Source organism: Atheta coriaria, unplaced genomic scaffold, assembly GCF_025399875.1.
Source record: "Atheta coriaria isolate IRGN ID8LTWV9N9 unplaced genomic scaffold, Caltech_Dcor_3.1 hic_scaffold_9_pilon, whole genome shotgun sequence".
NCBI classification, from domain to species: domain Eukaryota; kingdom Metazoa; phylum Arthropoda; class Insecta; order Coleoptera; family Staphylinidae; genus Dalotia; species Dalotia coriaria.
In genome coordinates, this window is record NW_027045451.1 from 8,882,029 (window position 1) to 8,904,404 (window position 22,376).

Genomic DNA, 22,376 nt, shown 5'->3' on the forward strand with positions numbered 1-22,376 from the left:
GTTTTAACTTATTATGAACATAGGTCAAGTTTAGAGAGTCCGCATCCACTACAAACATTGTTTACGTCGGTCCAGTAATGTTCTGATATGTGTTTGTGTTACTAAACATGCAATAATTCCAAACATTTTGCTCAATCATCTAATTCCACCGCTAACATAATCGCGAGTGTTTTGTTTTCTATCAAGTTACACCAAAACCAAGTGAATATAAACGTCAGAAGCTTCGAAACTAACCTCTAAACACAAACTCCACCAGAAAATGTCGCCAGAACTCAATGGAAATCAGCCGGTGCTACCGAAACGAAACAAAAAGAATCGCAAACACGCCAGCACATCCAACATTCGCCAAACATTCCCGATGGCCGCATGCAATGTGCCTTACATGAACTCATACTGCACATATCCCACAGCACCATCATTTGCAATTCATCCAGAACCAATGTCACTACCAATATATCCACCCAGCTACCACCATTACTCATCCACACCTGTCTATAACTCCGGTGGATTCAACTCACACGGCATGAATGCAGCCAGCATGAACACACCCAGCAGGATGTTCCCACACAAGAATTTCGCACCAGAGGAATGCATGTCTCTGCCTGTTGTTAAAGATGAAGTTGAAGAAGATCCCGGCCAGAGAAGATTTTCAGATCCAGGTGTGCCAAACGACAGTGATTCTGGCAGTGAGAATGAGAGCATGTTTCAGTACTTGACACATCAGGTGAATGTACTACAGGAAAGCAACAGACAACTGATGAGAGAAGTCACAGAACTCAGAATGGAGCTGAATATACTCAAACAACAACAGATGCATTCGAATAATTTCGATCGGGATTATGAACCAGGCATGATATCAGATTTTATCAAAGAAATTCGTGATGCTGCAAGAATTAGAGAAGATGCTTTGCTTGCCAAAGTGAAGCACATTGTAGAAGAGAAACAATTTTCAGATGTGAGTAAAATAAATAGGTACCTATATCCTGCTTAAGTAGAATTTAATAAAAATGTTTCTTAAATTGTTTTTATAGTGAAGATATTCCTGTATTCACAGTATTAAAACTAAATTGTGTGCTGTGTGCATTTCGCGCAGAGCAAAGATTGCCGAATGCAAGAGTAAATAAATTATTTATTATCGATTCGGCGATAATGCATATACGCGAAGCAGCAGCAGCATCAAAACAAAAAAAAATACCAAACCTTAGTCGACGGAAACTCGATCCGTCTACTCTCCTCCGGTCGGCGTTCGTTCGATGAGAACATCTACTTCCCCGCGCAAATATTGACAGAACGTTGATGTCCGCGTATAAAATAGGATATGCACTCATCCCACCCCTTAGCCCTCCGCTAGTTTTTCTTAAAATCAAGGGAAATCACAATAAGACGCCCTGCGCTACGCCTTCACGAAACAAAACAAACGGCACTTTTAAGTATTTGTGCCTGCGCGCGTATGAAAAATTGATAGTGTTTTGTTTGATTTGTGCGACTGTTGGGTGAGTACAAGATGGCGGCGGTCGCGGTTGGTTTTTATTTTTTAGTCGTGTAACGTGAGTATGTGGGAGTGGAGGAATGAAGGCAATGGAGCCAATGTACGATTTCCCCTCGACCGAGGCCGGCGGTAACCCGATACGAGCCACTCTCGCGTCGCGTCGCGCCGATCGTGCAAACAAGGAGATGGCCTTAATGGAGTCGCCGATGTGCATCTTCGTGTTTTCGGGCCCGGCCCAAGCGGCCGGCTGCGCGCTCGGATTAAAATCCCCATTAAGGCAATTTACGGGGGCCCACTTTAATGTGAAATTCAACCGGCTGAGGTTCATCCTTTTGAATGAAAACCGCAAGTGGCTACGATCATGCCTCAAATATTAACTCCTCACAAAAAAATATTTATAAACTGTTTGTGTTATAATAAATTATCTACCATGTTATAGTAACAAATAAACACGTCGTTCGCGTTCAAACAACTCAATTTCACGTTTTACATGCCGCAGAACCGAATATATCTTTAGTTCGGAGGCGGCGGCTGTGGCGACGGCGGCGGCGCGTGCACGCCTCGTCGTAATAAAATAATCTGAAATCTGTTTAGAGAACAAATGTTTGCGTTGATCGTTTAGTCACACAAACAGTCGTCGATTTTTTCGCGCGGCTTTGAACGCGTGTGCACAATGAAAAATCCTGCGGTGCGCCGCCGACGCCACCGCCACAGCCGTCGCCTTTTACTTTCGCGCGCGCCGCGCGGTAAACAAAAGGGAAGTTTGCGCCCGCCGCCGCACGCTCATTTGGCGGACGGAAAAAATCAACACACCGCGAAAGGCGAAATGGTGAATGGTGCAAAAAAAAAGCGTCGAATTGAACGGCAATATCAGCGCAAATATGCATGCAAACAGCGGCGGCCATTTTGTTTACAGAGCACACACGAGGGCGACAAGGGAAAGAGATACGCGCGCGTAGAAATTTGCACAAAGGTTTAAAACTTACCTATCCCAATTGAACTCGGCGTAAACTGCAAGGAGGAGAGTATTTAGTAAACAAATATCAAACAAAAGTCACTCCACTACTTACCAAAACAATTTATTATTAGTTTCTTTTATTATTTGTTTGTTTGTCATCGTTTACATTTACAACACCGTAACACATTTTTATTGTCATCCATGTCACCACAGGAAGTAAACTTTTGCAAATGCTTGCGGTTTCGCGCTTTTAGTGCTGATATCCCATCGTTTTTGTCCATCTTCCTGTTCTTTGCTCCTCTTTTGACACAAAGTGTCTTCGTCACCGTTTTATTCTTTATATCTGGTGTTACTTGAAATTTATGACGCCACCACATTTACCTGCCGCATTATAATGCCCCGGAAAGGTGTAAAACGGCGCGTATCCACGCTGGGTGGTCTGAAAACGTGAAAATTTTAACCAAACACTCGAAAATACTAGCGTATAAAAACGAGAGATAAAAGGGTTGCGAGATGCGACTGAAATTAAACATGTCTGTGTGTTTCTGCTTGTTTCAGAGCCAGTTGCAAATGGCTAGCGAGAAGAAGCACCACAATGACCGCATCGCTAAGCTGGAGGAACAAATGAAGCATATGAATTTTACTACGACTTCCGGTTTAGCAACAATGGCTAATATTGGCAATAATAGTCTAAGGTTAGTGTAGATGCTTGTTAAAACTGTCAAACTATACGAGTATAGTTTTTTATTATTATTATTGAGGTTATATTATTTTGAGTTTTGCGACGGGCGGAAATTTATAATTCCCTGTGTGTCGCAGGCTCATAATTCACGTCTGCGACGTAATTCGCTCTCGGGGCTGGGCGACGTCGACGTCGGTCGTCGGCGTCGTTTGTTGACACAGTCGGGAAATATGGAGCGCGATAAGGCATGATCTTGCGCGCCCAGGCGGCCATTATCTCGACTTGCCGCAACCCACAATGCACGACACAACTCAACTCGAACGCGCCGCCGCTGCCTCTTTTCACACGACTTACAATTTCCACTTTAATAACTGACTGGGCGATTTTAACTTTTGCAATTAATGTAACGTTTGAAACATTTCAACACTGAGCGACGTTTTTTGTTATTCTACACAGAGTTGGACTTGGTGCTGCTGGTGAAGATATGTCGCTGCCATCAACTTCCATTTCGCTATCGGAAGAGAACTCAATCGCGCATTCGCTAGCCGCAAATCGACAGGTTTGTGAACTTGAGAGAGAAGTTCTCCAGCTAAGGCGAGAAGTACAAGATTCACGTGCGAAAAAAGAAGAAAGCGATAATAAAATTATGCTGTAAGTTACCCTGAATTTGTGTAACCAATAATTTCGACACATCCTAACCTAAAATTCATGTGCATGCAATTTCATAATCATCTTTTTTGTTTGTTAATAATTCCTCCACGTGTTTTGTTTCTTTTAACCCGAAAATTTACAGCGTCTGACTTGATGTATGTTCTTGTGGCCGTTTCCTCTCGCAGGCTGGAAAAACGCATCTCGTTGCTACACCGACGCGAATCCCTCGCCGACGACAAGACTTCTGTAACGTCCATGGCGTCGTCGACGATGGACAACATCTCGCTCGTCACCAGCACACAATCATCGCTGGTATCTTCATCGCCACTGCATAATCATCAACACAAGTTCATGCAGGTCGGGCCTGTTACGGATCTTTGATTAGAGTTTGATTTGCAATCAAATTTCCAAATGAAAAGACATTTACGGCGATTTTTACACGATGCAGTGAAAATATACATTTTAAAACGTTAAAGAAAAACATGCAAAGCTGTTAAATGAGGTTAAAATTATGTGACAGCTGTCAAAATGGTGTTTGGGTGCTATAACCGATAGGTGGCGCTGTGATAAGTCTATTTTTGATGCAAAATCATATATTTTTGAAACATTAGGATCTCATTTATTCAACGTAGTGACAAATAATTCATACATTCCGTGCATGCAACGTAATTTATTATTATTATTAATATTGTTAATGATTACGTAGTTAGTATTCGTTCTTTTTTTCGGCGAGATAATTAGATCGATTGACGAATAATTGACAAATAAGAAATTGCCATTCATTGTTCGGGCTGTAATTAAATGTCCATCAATCAAACGCAAACGTGGATTAAAGCCAAAAAAAAAAAGAATATTTGGACATTAATTCGGTTAAGGAAATAAAGTACTTAGAATAATAAATATCTAGCTATAAAAATATTAAATCTATAATAAACTTATAGAATAGAATATTTTTCTACATGCAACGCTTCATAATAATTAGAGATATTAATTAGCTGCTCACTTAACATTCGACTGATCAAGCAAACATTCCACTACTTATAATAATACTACAAATACTAAGCAATCGATTAAAATTAAAATGTCACGCGCTATAATTTTAATGTTTTAATTTTAAGTTAAGTTACAAGCTAAATATTTCATATCACAGTTGTTGCGAATGTTCAATTTGCGCGCAATAAAACTCAGTTTATCGATTAGTACATATCGATGTGGTTAAATATTGAAAAGGAAGACTACTATTTACACTAGTTATTCGTGAGTTATGATAAATATTAGTTATTGTTGCAGCTATGTATTTATTTTCACATATAACAAGCAATCGCTCATCAAAATATCCCCATCTCAGCTTGTTAAACATTCGGTTAATTATTATTGTCATCATATCACATTGTAATATTACTACAAATATATGTAGTCAAGAGAATAAAATCAACACACTTGAAAGAATGCGATGTATTCTTGTGATAACTTTCCCATTCATCATTTGTCGAAATTAATCAAATATCGTGTATGATGTGTGATTTATAAACGCATGAATGAAATATAATGAGGAAGGTATTTGTGCGGGTAATGGAAACTTGTTGTTGCAAGTGTTTAAGCCGCGCGGATTTTCCCACTCGGGGAATCGCAGAAAATTTCGGTGTTTTCCAGTTTTATGGGAAAATTTCACGTTGACGCATCGTGGGTAGTGTTTGTTTTCTTTAAGGATCAGTTGTGTTTCGCAGGGAAACAAAAATAAACAGTGAGAATAATTCTTTAATTCACTCAACTTCAACTTGAATATGAATATTTTGCATGTGAGTAATTTTTTATGTCTTAGGGTTAATTTAGATGAATTAAATGTGAAATATGGGATCGTCTGGTTGCCTGCCACGTGTCGCGACACGCGCAACAATGCGCCACTTCCGGTCGTCAAGCCACATCGACACACTACGACCGGAAGTCATATTATCCCTAATATGAAATGACGTGTGCCCGTGTGCCATCCGTAATTTGATAATTATTGAATGTAATTCACTACATTTTCCCCTTTTTTTCGCTGCCTGCAACTTTTTATAATTTTTACTTCGTGAGAAAGTGTTAGTTGTAAGTATTAAGATGAATTCCAACCTCAAAGTAAAAGTATAAAAGCGTAGAAGAAGTAGTAATCTAGTTCTAGATATTGAGTTGTCCGCGTTCGGGCTGCGCTGGGGTGGTTTGCCGAGAGTTGAGAGTTGCGATGTGACTGAAAGTCACCGGCGCGCCCGCCGACGGAGCGACGAAGGTCTGGAAAATCGATTGTGTCAACACCAGGAGTTTTCGAGCCCCGGCGAGTGCGGAAAACGACCGACGACCAAACCATCCCAACACAACAGCGCGAGTTACCGACGGCAAGCAGCAGCAAAGCTTTCATTCCCTGCAGCGAAACTTCGGAATTCTTAAAAAAATCCTCCACAACAACAAAAATTATTTAACTCACAAAAGAAAACAATAAAATATTGCTACGCGTAAGATAATTGAACGCAAGAAAAAAATCATTGAAAAAAAGTTTAGTAATGTTTCCGTTTTGTCTGGTTGGAGTGGAAATTGCAGCAGTTAGGAACGATTATTACGTATTGGGAAAATATTGACAGTCGACGGTGCTCCGGGGGGCGGCCGGCGGTATAATCTCAATGTTCTATATGCTGAAAAATATCAACGCAAACAAAGCGCGAGCGCCCCGGCTGCAGGAAATGTCTATAGACAGAGAGATCGGGCGCAATCCGGGCGCGCGGCGCGCAGAAATATTAAGTGCAGCTTCCAACTTCCGGCGGCGTACGTCCGGTTACGTCGGTTGTTTTAGATATTTCGCCTTCCTTCCGACGGACCACGCACAACTTAACAACACAAAAAGACCGGAAAACAAAAATTTTTAAAAATAAAAAAATTGTTTGCATTCAGATTGATTTTTAATCACATTAACGCGTAATTGTCATCATGAATTAATAAAGAAATCAATTGGGGATGTGCGGTGAGTGACGTGCGGCCAGGTGTGAACATCGCGTCGCATTGATAAAATAATTGCCAACCCTCGTTCTTCTATCAAACGCGACTTCTGACGCGATAATTGGTGAAGGCGCGCGTGCTCCCCGTCGTGACTTGACAAAACCGCGCCGAAATCATATCGTGCTCATCGAATTGTGACCGCTAACGCCATAATTGAATTTTGTGCAGTCATTGTTATAATTGTACAATAAAAAAACGTCACGTAGATATTAATTTTAATTTTTTTGGTTTTTCGTGTGTATTTAGCGATATTCCTCTTAGTTTTATTGTTTTTCTTGGTTTTGCTGCGATGTTAAGTCGGCGTCCCTTTGAGCATCCATAATGGCGGACTATTATGAGTTATAACTCGCGCTGAGCTGAGACAAACGTGAAAAAGGGACAGGTGAAAATTGAGCGATTGATAAATATTTGTGCTGGCGCGGCCGCGCCGAAAACGGAAACTTTAAACTTTGTTGTTTCAAGCACGCGCATAGGTAAGAGCAGACCACGACCACCCAAGCAGATTCAAAAGAGTCGTCCTCCCCGCAAGAGAAGTGTTAACTTAAACTCTAACTAACTTTGAACTTTATCCGTCGGCAAAACAAAAAAAAAACAATTTTTTTTTAATTCGAATAAAAATTAATCGTTTACATAATTTTAGCAGTTTTATTTTGTGTTGAATAATATTCAAAGTTTTGAATTATCTTGTATGTTGAATAGTCGTCGTAATTAGAATGCATGTGTGCCAGCAGTGCATCGGGCAGCAGTGCATTAACACATTCTATAAAAGTTTCGATGAAGTTGAGGCGCAAGTTGTGCAGCGCGCAGAGTTGTCGAGTTGAGTTATTGGTACGCTAATTAAATTCGAAGCTTCTTGCTTTCGAACGCACACAGAATTAACTTTTACTCAGTTTTCAACAACATGCGCAACTGCTCAACTCTTCAAACGCACATGTAGCAACTTTTGATTTCAACTAATTGCGTTAAAAAGTTACGTATTTTTTAAATTTCAACATTTTCATATAAAAACCAAAACAAAAAAATTAAAATTTATGTGGGATCGGTGAGTGAGTGCAAATGTTATAATTGATGAGTGAGTAAAGGACACGATGTTTATTATCACGAACAATGTTTATTAAGAAGTCTTGAAGAAGTATAGTTAAGAAGTATTGTAGAGAAGAATAGTTAAGAACTGTAGTGTTTGAAGTAATGTGAAGAACTGTCCTTCCTAAACCCTTGTCACCCACCAGCAACCCTTCAGGTTGATGGGTGGTGACAAGAAATTTGGAAGTAGGAAGAAAGTAATAGATTGGATTGGTAGAAGAAAGTGTATGACATTGAAGAGAGGGAAAGCTGACCATTGGATTCTGGGAATCCGAGTCGTGCCAAACCGTCCGACTCGGGGATTAGGTTTTTCAAGGTAATAAAAGATATTAGGAAATTTGGGAATTTTGGATGAAGAATTACGGTATACAATAAAGATGAAGAAAGTTATAAAGTTTTGAAATACAGAAATAAGCTTTGGGTAAAGATCCCCACATTTATTATTCACGTTATTCTAACCTGAATATTTTGTTTGTTGATTTTCAATTCTCGGCGTCTTCGATAGGCGCGTATGCAAACACAAAAGCGTTTCATTCATTTCTTCATACGACGATGGCAGAAGAAGAAGAAGAAGAAGTTGTATGTTGATGTTGTTGATGCTGGATGCGCGATCGAAAACAAACAAAGAGCTACTGTTCGACACATGCACACACATCGTTGACTGGCGACTTGAAATTTCATCGCGTATTGTGCTGTGCGCGTCGACAATGTCTCAAGACGCAATGCTGCGATGCGTGCGGCGCGTGGGTTTGCTTCGAGTTGATTTTTTATTATCACTCGAAGCGCCTCCGAGTGGTTTTTTATTATTGTGCAGTCACCGTGCGCCTCGCCGTGCGCGTTCGATTTCGACGATTCACGGTAGCGCTTCAACAGCTTTACAATCGATAAATTCAAACCGAAAACACGCGAGATTTACAACTCTACAACTTAGCCAGGCGAGAATTTATGCTGATTTTATGAACATTTTCGTACATTTTTACATAAAAAATAAAAAATAAATAAACTTGTTTTTTATTATGATGATGATGATGAAGAATATTGCTGTCAGGTGTTTATTGTTTTAGGATCTTAAATATTTTTTATGTTATAGTGGAGATTTGCTGGTTTAGGAGTTTCCATTTCGAAAAATCCGGCGTAAATCTAAGCCGAGTCAAGTGTGCTTCGTTTTACAAAGCCAAAAAGTTGCTGATATTGATGGAAAAAGTCACGTATCGCGGCGTGTTGGGAGGATAACAGCACGTACACAAATATTCGTCGACTTTTAGTCCTTTGCCACTTGAACAAAACTCCAAATACAGTGAATCTACCTGCCGTACCTGGAAATACACGGTGTTTTCTTGAAATCGTCACCTACATGGGATTTACCCTTAGTTTAGTACAGTTTATTGCGGTGGTTTTAACACAATTTCAAAGACCTCACAGAAAAATAGAAAACAAAAAAATTAGTTTATAAAAAAAAGATTTACCTACTTAATAATATTAAAGTAAAAAATATTGTCTTCAAATAAGAAATAAGAAATGAAAAGCAATGTGCAAAGTGGCACTCGACTCTGCCTTGGCCAGGGAAGAGAAGAAGTGCGTGTGGCTGGCAGAGACAATCGGCCACTCGAAACACAAAGTGTTCGATGCGTACACGCAGACAGTCACATACTAAAAGAAGACGCTGCTCTCGACCACGACACCGCGACGAGGAGCAGCACCAAGTGGACCAGGCGAAGGAGACTGCTCTTCGGCCCGTCGGACCACACGCGGCGCGCACTCGAGTTCATCTTTCACGAGTCATTCATACTCATAACATTCATACTTTCCTTTAGTGATGAGACAAATAAAATAAACACACGCAAATACTATATCTACCAATATCTACCTATAGGTACTTCTATTACCCTAACCTATAAATATAATTTCGTATTTATATTATGATGTGCAGATAGCGAATTAGTTCAGTTTCACCCTCGGCGGTTTTCTCACCCGCTGTGAAGTGGTGTGTTGCGGGTCGAACGTGCAGATAACGCGAGTGCGTGGATCATGTGTGCGTAACGCGTGTGCGTGATAATGCGTGTTGGTGTGAGTGTGTGTCGCAAGTTGCGCGCGGTACGGGATCAAGATAAAGTCCAAGTGCGGCAGCGCAGCGGATGACAAATGGCCGTCATAAAAAATTAGGATAATCGAAAACAATATGGTCAGGCGGCGATAACACGCTGCCGGCATATATTTCAAATTGATTTATGAGCATAAATTGCACATTTATGCTTTTAAATAACCTCCAAATCAATAAAACAACAAATGTTTAGATGAGGTTATGTTAGATTAAGTTAGACTACCCATAAAACACTCATTGAAAACTAAACTTAAATAAATATCCTCTTTAAATGCCAATTTTAATTACTTATAGGCATTTCTAATAGATTTTTGAATAAAAATGCTATAAACAGCAGAATTATGCTTTAAATAACCTCAAAATGTATAAATACAAATGTTTAGTTAAGGTTGTGTTAATTTAGGTTAGGCAACCCACTTTACACTAATAATATCACTATATTATTATTTATAAACCTCAAAATCAATAAATTAACAAATCTTCAATTTAGGTTAAGTTAAATTAGGTTAGACTACCCACTTAACACTCATAAATCCTATTTTTTTAAATTCAAATAATAATTTCATTCATACTTATATTTAATGCAATAGTCTACATTCAGGATTAAAAATGCAGACTGAGTGTACACACAACAAGCGAAATACAGCCACGCGGCGCCGTGCTGACTATTTGATTACTCACATTGCATCCGTCGGCGTCTGGAACCCAGGAGACACACGACAAACAGCGAATTAAATGTACGGCTTGCATTAAAATTAATTAAATATATGCAATTACTTGCATTATCACGCAAACACCAGCTATCAGACACAACAAACATCGATTTCCCAATCATCTGAATACTTTCACTTTAAAAAAAAACAAAACTAGGTTAAATCATTACATAACCTCAATTAGAGTGCAAAAATCACACATTTCAAGTGCCACTAATGTAAACACGGAAACATAATTCGCTAATACCAATAAATTTCAAGTGTTTCCTTGTTTTAATTGAGTATTATTTATTTATAAAGATTGATAACTGGAAATTTCGAGTTTCGTGACGCATCCGAAACATCTCAAAACACAAGTTGAAATAAAATAATGCACAATACAGTTATGAGTGTGATAATATCACAAAAGCCTCATAAATGTCACTTATCATTAACGCTATCAGCATGTAATCATCATATTATCAATAATTGTTATCAATCTGAATGGTGGGTCGTAAAATAATTAACTTTAATGGTAACATGCATTACAACTTTTACTATTATTTATTTATTTATTTGTTTGTCGCTGTGTTTAATTTTGTTTTGTAACGAATGAAAACGAAAACATTTTAATCTTCCGCCTTTAATACACTCGTACAAAAGCCGTACGCTTTTTGGGTTTACAGCTCCAGCTTCTCTTTGGTTTTGGGTCGGCGGTTATTAGGGTTATTAGTGTGTTTAGTGGCTTTTATTGGCGTGCGGTTGGTCACGCCGCAGGGTATATTATGACATTAAAGTTTACTACCTTCGAATTGTCGAAGCTTTTTGCGTATTGCGGCTTGTAAACACGATCAAAACAACTTAGTCATCCATTCATAACCTAATCTCAGCGCCAGTTGGACTTTGCGCTGTGGAAAACAACAAATCAAACAAAAACAAGTCAACGACGACGCTAAACGATCGGTTATCGATCATTGAACCTCAACGCTTGTACTTTGACCCTGCAATAATTTTCCTTCTATTTAAATATGTTTACACGATTATTAGCTTTGATTCTTTAAATTTGTTGATTTGGCATGTCGGCCTGTTGATTGTTTGACATTCAATTGTTTTGTGTGCCAAACACACAGCCGGTTGAGCTGCAACCAAACAAGCAAACACCAACTAAGCTTCAATCATTTGTTTCTTGTCAACTAACTTACAACGAAAGCTGTGTGAGACACACACACACACACACAATTATTTAATAATTGTTTAACATTATATTCCACATTATACATCAATATTTGGTAAAATTAAACATCAACATAAACGGGTGTTTGTTGAACCAGCGTGGAGAGAAAAAAAAAACGAAAACAAAACATAACCAAACATTGAAGTGAAGCCAGCGCCAGTGAGAGCACAGTTAGTTAGCATTTGTTTGTGTTTTGTTTCCTCTCGCACGCTCTCTTGTATCTATTTATCTATGTGTTTGAGTGTGCAAATTGTTTGAATCGGTTGTGTTTGACTGTTTGATTGTTTGAATTGGGTTAATAATAATAATTAATATAATTAAGCGATTATGTCATCGCGGCGGGTGCCTAATCTCGCGCAAATATTGTAATAATAAAATAAGGACAGAGTCAATACGCGCAGGCGTGCGTGTGTGATGTGTGTCAGCGTGTTGAACGCGCGCGCAACATTTTCGCGAGCATCGAGCGCGATGAGAGCAGACCAGAGCAGAGCAGCATCAAAAAGCATCAGCATAAAAAGCAAATATTGTTGTTTGCCAAACACTCGGGCGATTATGTGTGCAGCGGGCTTAATAAATAATTGCAGCGGCGGTTGCAGCATCAACAGGCGCAGAGCCATTCATACTGTCAAACGCGCGCGCGCTTTTTTTCAGGTTATAATTTGTTGACAAGCACTGGAATGACAAGAAATTGATTTCAAACATAACACATAACCATAACCTAAAATATGAGTGTTTCTAACCTTAAAATCAACATTTTTACAATCTAACACGTGTTTTTACACTTTTTTTCGTTATAATTTGTTTTAAAGCACTGGATTGACTAAAAATTCATTTTGAATACAACAAAATCATAACCTAAAATTTGTTTTTGGTTATTAAAGTTATTCCTAACCTAAAAAATCATTATTTTGACATTCAAACACAAATTTTGCAGTTTTTTACTGTAATTTGTTAAAAAAACACTATTCTAACCTAAAATTTAGTTAATTCTAACCTAAAAATTAATATTTTGACATTTTTACACATTTTTTAAGCTTTTTTTGTTATAATTTGTTGAAAAATACCGAAATAACAAAAAATTAACTTTAAACACAACAAAATCATTACCTAAAATCTGTTACTTTCTATTCCTAACCTTAAAATCAACATTTTGACATTCCGACACATGTTGTTACACGTGTCGATCGTGTTTTGTTGACGATGCTTGTCGAATGCTTCGTTTTCGGGTGCGTGCGCGCCGCGAGAGGCGCGAGCACGTCTAATGTTGTGCAAACCGATTAGGCCGGATCACAATGGAATAGATTGTGTGCGCGCCGCCGCCGCCGCCGCCGAGAGTGTACGTGTTTATTGTTTGATAGACAAATTTGTACAAAGTCCAAACGATATGTCAATAGACTTTATACGCTCGTGCAACACATGTCGGGCGCGCAAGACACGACGACGCGCAGTCAAGAATAGATAATTAGTATTACAGCGCGATAACACTAGTGTGCATTAGTGCGGCGTAATGAAGAAGAATCGACAGGTTGATTGACAGACGTGATAGCCGCACACAACACATCAAATCAAGCAGCTTGTAGGTAAGTTATAAATAATTTATTTCAACTTTTCAGTTCAAAATTTCCGCTTGAAAATACAATTCCGAGAAGTTGAGTTATCACGTTTCAGATGTTTCTGCTTCTATGCTCCGTGGCAGAGTGACCCCACTCTGATGACTACTACGCATGCGTAGAATCTCCACAGGAAGGGGAACCCCCTACTGTTCCCTTCCGCTTTAGTCACGAATACGATAATCGATTTGGTTGTAGCTTTCCCCGCTACAACCAATCACTGCGCTGGCACGATGTTTGGTAACTACGGTTACGAGCTTATCGTAGTTGTGGATTGGTCGTGTGGTATCTATGACGACCCGCTGCGGGAAGCACAGGCGGGGCGTGCGCACTCCACCGCTGCTCATGTTTGGCGAGCGAGCCTAAAGCTTCGGGTACTTCACTTGGGGCTTGTAGTATCTAAGTAAACACGGGCCGAACGAGAAGTATTTGTTTTTCCAATCAGTGCTCGGTCGCCCGCCGCCAGCTAGCAACTTGTGTGTCCCACATCGCGGAATATCGTCCAAGTGCGTTCCTTCGCCGCCGCCGCCGTCGTCTCTCGGCGAGACTGTTTGTGTGGTGGTTCGTGATGTAAACAATGATACAGGATCATCTCCCGACTCCCGATCGATTATACACGCACAGCACTAGTGTTTAAGGTGACCAAATAGAGGACTATATAGAGCTGTATCTTTAAATAGTGCGCGCGCGTTGCGAAAGTGTGATTGGATTTGTCTGTGCAATGTTGTCCCACAAAGCGTACCCGGAATCGACGGTGATGTCTTCCGTGCCATCCGCATCGCGTATGACCCCAGCGGCATACTCGATGAACTGCGTCACGATGAATTCATGTTCACCACAGAGTGCAACCTTCGGCAGCGGAATGTTGAACTCAGCGGTACCAATGAGTAGCATGTCGATGAACGATAACTCAATGGCGGCCGCGGCCGCCGCCACCACCGCAATGGGTTACAGCGCCATTGGATCGCCCATTTCCAATATGAACATGCACATGCAGACCTCCAATAGTGCAATGAACGCGATGAGCGGATACACCTCATCCGTCGGCGGGATTACCTGCCGAGGTGATCCATCCGGCGGTGATGCATCACCCAACTCAGCTCTGCAACGCGCACGGGCTGAGAAAACCTACCGCCGGAGTTACACCCATGCTAAACCCCCATACAGCTACATCTCCCTCATAACCATGGCGATCCAAAACAGCCCACAAAAGATGCTCACCCTTTCGGAGATCTATCAGTTCATCATGGATCTGTTTCCGTTCTATCGACAAAACCAACAACGCTGGCAGAACTCCATCCGCCATTCTCTCTCGTTCAACGACTGCTTCATCAAGGTGCCACGCACCCCGGACAAACCCGGAAAAGGATCCTTCTGGAGTCTACACCCTGAATCGGGTAACATGTTTGAAAATGGTTGTTACCTGCGTCGTCAAAAACGCTTCAAAGACGACAAGAAGGAAATGACAAGACCATCACACAAATCACCATCACATGGGGGTATTGATAGTGGTAGCACCGGAAAGAAAACTCCTCTGCATCAACAGGATGATGCCCACAAATCACACCATTTGGATAAATCCGACGGACACCTCTCATCAATGATCCTCCAGTCCAAGTTGGACATTGATCAAATGAACTTGTTGCACCATAATGATCTGAACCAACTGCATCATCATCAGCAGCATCAGAACCTCACCCAGGAGGAGATATCCGCGATGGTTAACCGTCATCCTCTTTCATCCCTATCTGGTGATCATCAAATGTTGCACCATGGAGCGGTCAGTCATCATTTGAAGCAGGAGCCGCCGACGGGTTACACGCCACCAATGCATCCGTTCAGCATCACGCGATTGATGACTGAGTCCAAGACGGCGGATATCAAGATGTACGATATGCAGTACAATTCGTACAGCACCCTCAGCCCGCTCTCGAACAGCGTGCACACGCACTCATCGATAGGCAACGATTACTACAACTCTTCGCTGTACCACACCTCCGCTGCGGGCACGACCAGCTTGTGACATCAGTATCCGCTCGCGTAATCGCGATTTCGGATCTAACCAGTGAAACTAACAAGCGGATTTTCGAAAGAAACGCAAGACTTTTGGTTTACGTGTGCGTTGTTTTCTCTAAACTTATAATAACTCCTGGGCGTTGCAATCCTCGTCGTCGATGTCTCCTCACATACTACGATATTGTTCACATGCGCTACTCTCGATTGAATTGAAAATTGAAAATTGAAAATTCGGTTTATTAACTTTGAAAAGTGTTTTGGATGCGTGCAACGTGCAATAATAATCCACGAATATTAAAAAATTAAAATTATAAAAAACTTGATTTTTTCGCCTCCCAAAATGTGATAGGTTTGTTTTCGGACGACGACTCGACGCATTCCTTTGTGTACATAAAAACCACCACCCTTTAGATATATGAAAATATAAATAAATATAGATATATTATATTATAAAAATTGCAACAACAAGAAAAACTAATTACAAATATTTATATACGGTTTAAGCATCAACAACAACATCAGAAAAAAACGAGTGTTGAATTTTGTTTCTTTTTTTTTCAACTAAAAACAAAATAAAACGCTAAAAACTCGAATTCTTTTTTTAGGTTATGAATCTGCTTGCTATTTGATTTTTTACGTTCGAATGCTTTTTTTGTTTTGTTTTTTATTGTAAATACGTTTCGAGGCGAAGTGAAAAAGAAACATGTGCAACTAACGAACCAAAACGCAACACACAATTGTAAATAAATTTCCATTTGAATTGATATGATGCAGAATGCATTCATTCACACACACACACACAGAAAACAAGAAATAAAAATGTAAGAAATATCGATGCGTTGGGCGGCCATTTTGTGACCTCCGCGCGCATACATGCGTCCCTGTGGGCGATTTAAATTTAATTACGAATAAAGAAATAGTTAATTATTATTGTACTATATGTACTTATATGTATTATATTTACTTTTTGTCACAAATAAATGTTTCAATGAATCTTTGAGAAAAAACAATGCCTAGCAATTTTTTTAATTTCAAAAAACTTTAAATTTCAGCTGTCAATTGTAACATTTGTGTCAAAATGTCGGTGTTGTAAGATTATCGTGCGGTTATTCAATGTTTTTGATGGAAATTTTCAATTATTTTCATTTGCCCACCTTGCAAAGCACTAATATCTCTCGGGAAGCTGAGATGGACGCAAAGGTGGGCCATATGTTCGTGAGCGTGTGCGTCGGATACATCACGATGTTGATCATCACGGCGGCCATCTTGTGGTATGTGATTCACGTGTATCAACGCAGTTATGCGCACGCCATCGCTGATGAACTCTATCGGAAAACTTTCAGTCTTGTTGTGAGTGTTTTAAGATATTAAAAGAAAAATTTCAACAAAAAATAAAATTTTTGTTTAATTCCAGCCAAATTATGAGATTTTCTACTCGGAAACAGATAGTAACACGAGTATAATTCGAAGAAAACGTCGAATATTGCTTCCATCCGTTCAAAATTTCACACAAACTGAAAGTGAGTGTCAAACAGAAGGAAATTTACATGTTGATGCAATGTACAGTCGATTGATGCAATACAGACTGACTGATAAAAACATCGATAAATTTTTATGCGGATCGAATAATCGCAGTATTCTATGCGTCAATTCATCAGACTACATGAAGAAATTTTGAAACAAATTCACAGTGTACTCGTAACTCACCGCTTGCAATTTTAAAAATAAAAATTTGTAAGTTTATGAGTGTTTTATTGCAATTACAACGGAAACAATCACCAATCGAGTTTACAAGTGTGTTTTTACTCAAATTCAAGTTACTCATACACTCTAATCAAGTATCAATTGTGTCTAATAACCAAAAAACCCGCATTTTATATAACTTTGACCTATTTATAGATAAAAATACAAATCTATTTATAATTTTCACTCGCTGCGAAAATATTTGAGTTTAAACCCAGCACACATTGCGTTTTTATTTTTATTTCCCCTTTGGCTTTTGCTTTATGTAAAGAACAAACATTTAGTTATACTTAAAGTTTAAGTTTCGAGTGAGAACATACAAACAATCACTCATACACATTCACATTCCCACACATACAGAGAATGTGTGCAATGCAATTTGACGTTACTTACGAATATGTTGTTTATTTGTTTATTAATATAATTCAAAATTCAAACACGCATTAGCTACGTTTATATGTAGATACGAGTAGATCTGGTGGTATAGTTGTGTGTGATTTTGTTTTTCTTTACTTGTACGAGTTTTATTAGTAAGTTTAATAATAATAAAACAATAGAAATGTATGTTCAGTGTGTGTGTGTGTTTGGATTGATGAATGAGCCACTGAACGCGTTTGTTTATTCTGTTTACGGTTTATTTTGTTTATTAATCGTTACGCTTCTATTATGTCGATTGTGGAGTCGTTTAAAAGTGTCAACAAATTAAGACAACAATCTATCTAGTGGCTCAAATGCGTTTACGGTAAGTATTAAGCGTTTAAAACACTTGAAACCAACATTTTATCATTGATTCAAATTGATTTTATTTTGTATTCTGAAATAATTAGGTTTTTTCTACTGGCACCTTTAAGGTGACTGTTTTTTCACTGTTTTTAGATACAAAGAGTGAGTAAAGTACTTTAGTCATGGGTTTTAGTAACGGGTTGCAGTTTACGCATGCGCATTTGCCAAAGGTGTGAGAGAATTTCCAAGATTTAAAATTCAAAAGTTGAATTACAAAAGCTCAACATGGAAATAGAGTGAAAGTAGAAAAGGTATCGTAAAAGTCACGTGACTAAGAGTTATTAAACACTCGCAACACTCGCCCTCATCAATCTTGTGAGTAAAGTCCTCGTTTAGCCACTTGATACTTAATATACCTACTATTTTGTTAATTGTTTAAGTTTTATTCGTTATAATGATTAATATCTAGATTTAGACTATTTGGAGGAACGTGCCAAACACGAAACGAACAAGATCACCATTAATGGCATTAGTGAAATGACCATTGTCCATTCCCATTCGTGTCAGAAGGCACGAATGTCCTCGAAGGGTCGAAAATCACTTCGTGTCTGGGTGTAATCAGTAAAATCAATAAAATAAAAAATAACAAGTTTTACAAAGCGAAAAAAATACTATCTAGCTATTTATTGAAAAATATCAATAAAAAATAATTCAAGGTTTTTTTTCCTGTTGATAAACTGACTCAAAAAACATAAATAACTATTTATTGTCATTTATTATCTGATAAAAATACAAACCGTGGAATTTATGTCTATTATTAGTTAAAAACATCTAATTGCAGTTTGTAAAATGTAATATTTCGTGAAATTCAATATGAAACTCGGAGTAAATTTTATGAAATTGTGTTGTGCTGCCATTGCGAAAGTCCTCCGCGCTGCCCTAGCAATCCCGGCATTGGCAGCAAGGGCGATGGCGGCGGCGGCGGCGGATCGGGCGCCGTTATTGACGCCCGCGGGGCGAAGCACATGCGCGCTTTATTGCCGTCGCCCCCGCATGCCACCGCCTCTGCCGTCGCCGCCACCGGCATAGCCGCTACGTGCGCACAGCGCGCACACACATACCGACACTCGCTCGTACTCGCTAAATGTACACAGATTTCGTAATAAAATTGCGTCATAAAGTGTTTGCCGCGTTTAAAAATAAGCGAAAAATGCAAACATGACGTGAAAGCGAAATTAATGCGGTCTAGTTGGATGCGTGCACGCATAGGTGGCGCATGAGTTATTTAATTATACAATAAACAAATAAGAACAACAAGAAGGGCATAAAATGGTTGTTAGGTTGAAGAGTGGCTAGAATATGAACAAAATGGAGTTGTACAAGTTTTACCTTGGATTTAATTGAAAAATGTTTCTATACAACAAAAATATTAAGAAATTACCTATAACAAAAATAAATTAAATGAAAATTTTTTTTGCTATAGTTTGATATTTTTGAGCATTTTCATTGCTTATGCAGGGAAAATGATGGTATTTCATAGTCTGAGAAAGAAAAAAAAAATGATTTTTTTCATTTTTACAATTATTTTAAGACCAATTGACATAAATAAATTAATAACAATTAATTTTACCCTGGATTGTTAATAAAAAGATGCTTATGAATGAGTTAAACAAATATAACATGAATTTCCGGTGCAATTTTTGTTAAAAATTATCAAAAAACTCAAAAAATCAACGAAAAACTCGAAAAAACTACAAAAAATATTTTTTTCTTCGTTAAAATAATAAAATCCTTCGATAACATCTCAATTTCCTGTTTCTATCTATAAATACTCCCGTTTATTGTAACCCCATTAAAATATTTGTATCATTTGCTACATATGGAGATTTAAAACGCAACAATACAATAAGTAGCGACTAATAACCTAACAATAGAGCGACTAAACTGGCGGTAAACTACCCCCTGGTCCGACGGCACCCACCACAACAGCACGAGACGACGCCGGCAACTACGACACGATCAAACGGAGGGCGCAAAACCAAATCCGCATCGCGACAACATAATAATGGTCACACAATCACGAGACTAGTGTGTGCGGACCGCCGAGCATTACGCATTCAATTCGACACGCACCCTCCACCTTCCACCGGCAACCACCCCATGTATTACACGCAATTCTCGCCGGGTGAGCGAATTAATTGTGGAAGGAAGACCAAACGGGTAAGAATTAACCGGAAAAATAAAAATTGTCTTCGGTATTCAATACGTAATCGATAAAAATTTTTTTTTATATTTTTGTTTAATTAAACGTGATTTACAGTTAAGATTTTGATTTAATTTTTTGATAATGACTTCAGGGTGGTATTTCACATTTAATTAAATAAAAATATTGCAAAAAACAACAAAATTAACACAAAAAATGCAGAAAATAAATTTAATTTGTGTTTTAGAAATTAAAATTGCACATGTGTTTAATATTATTTAACCCAATGATAATAATACACCCGTAAATCGCATTAAAACGTATTAAATCCCCACCGCGCAGATTTCAACCTGTCGTCATTGCACATGCCACATCCTACATGCTCGAAGGGTAGTTTTAATCACCGACAATGAGCTTTGACGCGTCGCTTTCACGCACGGTGCACTCTGCGCGCCGAAAGAAAACATTTGTTCGAATCGAGAGAAATATCAGCGAAAACGCCGCCATATGGCCAAACTCGCAAACGGAATTTTATTATTTAATCACGGACGCATAACGCCGCGTGTTACATTTTTATCTGTCCGCATCATACCTACAACATGTAGCTATATGTGTATTTATGTGTGTGTATTACGTGTTGCTGTGGCTGCCCTTTCGTTTCAACGATTGAGGGAACATAATCAGCACGATAAAAAGTGATAAAGCGTAAAAATCTGGTTCGTTATTCACGAAAGGGTGGGCTGAACATTTTATTAGCTAAATTCATTTAACTTATGGTTAGGTAAGTGACATTTGAGGTTATGACATGTGTTGAAAGTCATAAATCGTTGGTAATTGATATAAAAATTTTTAGATAAAGAAAAATACAAAGGAAAATAAAGTATAAATTAGATATTTGTGTTTAAATTAAAATAAACGCATTTATATTTAATTTTTAGTCGAATTTTGAAAGAAAATTTTTTTTACTACAGAAATTTCTTTAAAAATTTATCAGAAATCATGAAAAACTTAATTTTTTGGCATATTTTCCTCTGAATATCTGCAAAATATTTTATTTTCCTAAAAAATTGAAACTTTTACATCTAAAAATTGTAAAAAATACTTTAAAAAATATAAAAACGAACGTTTTCATTGCATTTTCCAGTCGATTTCGTCCGATTTGCTTCATTAACGTCTGGCGATAAAGAAAAAAGTCGTCATCAGACTATGCAAATCCAAAGAAGCCAATAAGTGTTAATTCAAGTTAAGAAAACGAGTGTCAAAGTGTATTGACTCCCGCCGCGTTAACTTTTTCTCCTGCTTTTTTTCTCCTTCTTTTCTTTTTCCTGTACCGAACAGGAAAATCGACAGAAATTAATTGAGACGTTCGATGATTTGCATCGCAATTGGCGACGTCGATCACGAGGGCAACGCACGAATGACTTCTGATTACTCTAATCGACGTCATAACGAATTCAACTCAACCCACACCCGAAAAAAGAATAAAACAACCAAAAACGAAACAAAAACGTCAAGAAAAAAAACGCGAATTGAAATTAATTGCACGTAAAGTAATTAATCACTTTGGTAATTCTATGGCAATTCTTAGATAGATAGGTAATTGAACGATTTGTGTCTGGAAAATTTCCAGCGTACTTTTGGCGAGTGCTGTACCTCGATTCCTGTTTTAATCATAATAACATTATACACCTATACGGATATTGCATGTGTGTGTGTGTGTGTTGGAGGCAGCGTGGAGAAAAATACGAAATGTGTCAAAAAACGCCGGCAGAGCGACGCGAAGCGCCGAGATAAGAACCCGGGAAACGCCCGACGCAAAAGGTACAAACGAAAAAACGCCCGCAGAACGTCGTGCACAACAGAAACAACCAACCCATGATGGTGGGAAGATGAAGCGAGACGCGCACACAAAGTGCGAAGCGAGTGAGAGGCCGTGGGACCGATATGTCACCGCGAAGCAAGGCGTAATCTTATCAGTCGCCGACTGATAATGGTAAACATTCAACGGCGAGAGGAAAACGTTTAAAAAACCATAGCAAAGGAGTGAAACTAAACGAAAATTTAACATTCTACCTAAACTACAAAACAATTTGTTTAAAATATTACATCAGAGACGTAAAATTTGATTATTTAAAGCGCAATTTGTTTAAAAATTAATTTTATG

General features: G+C 38.6%; 2 protein-coding genes and 2 long non-coding RNA genes across 5 annotated transcripts in view; 3 read left to right on the forward strand and 1 right to left on the reverse strand.

The window, feature by feature from the left end:
* The first annotated feature begins 6 nt into the window (after nucleotides 1-6).
* LOC135798665 (uncharacterized) lies at nucleotides 7-5,229 on the forward strand. 2 transcript variants are annotated; one of them, XM_065311551.1, is made up of 4 exons: nucleotides 7-955; nucleotides 3,006-3,142; nucleotides 3,586-3,780; nucleotides 3,966-5,229. In XM_065311551.1, exons 1-4 carry the CDS (start codon nucleotides 260-262, stop codon nucleotides 4,159-4,161), a joined length of 1,224 nt encoding a protein of 407 aa, XP_065167623.1. In that variant the 5' UTR covers nucleotides 7-259; the 3' UTR covers nucleotides 4,162-5,229. The 2 variants fall into 2 exon arrangements, with proteins under 2 accessions (XP_065167623.1, XP_065167624.1); XM_065311552.1 differs by having other exon boundaries at nucleotides 3,923-4,109.
* LOC135798669 (uncharacterized) overlaps nucleotides 2,566-22,376 on the reverse strand; it is a 48,669-nt gene continuing 28,858 nt past the window's right edge. Inside the window, exon 3 of the long non-coding RNA XR_010549763.1 lies at nucleotides 2,566-2,886. This is a non-coding gene — a long non-coding RNA (uncharacterized lncRNA). The remainder of the gene's footprint in view (nucleotides 2,887-22,376) is intronic.
* Nucleotides 13,855-16,536, forward strand: fkh (fork head). The gene has a single exon (XM_065312156.1). The coding sequence runs from the start codon at nucleotides 14,249-14,251 to the stop codon at nucleotides 15,548-15,550; it is 1,302 nt and encodes a 433-aa protein (XP_065168228.1). The 5' UTR covers nucleotides 13,855-14,248; the 3' UTR covers nucleotides 15,551-16,536.
* Nucleotides 16,601-17,286, forward strand: LOC135798887 (uncharacterized). Its single transcript, XR_010549798.1, has 2 exons — nucleotides 16,601-16,893; nucleotides 16,958-17,286. It is a non-coding gene; the product is annotated as an uncharacterized lncRNA (long non-coding RNA).

Coding starts and splice junctions, on each gene's coding strand:
- LOC135798665 (XM_065311551.1), top strand. CDS start 260: ATGTCGCCAGAACTCAATGGAAATCAGCCGGTGCTACCGAAACGAAAC. Junction 956..3,005: donor AAGAGAAACAATTTTCAGAT/GTGAGTAAAATA, acceptor TGCTTGTTTCAG/AGCCAGTTGCAAATGGCTAG. Junction 3,143..3,585: donor ATTGGCAATAATAGTCTAAG/GTTAGTGTAGAT, acceptor TATTCTACACAG/AGTTGGACTTGGTGCTGCTG.
- fkh (XM_065312156.1), top strand. CDS start 14,249: ATGTTGTCCCACAAAGCGTACCCGGAATCGACGGTGATGTCTTCCGTG.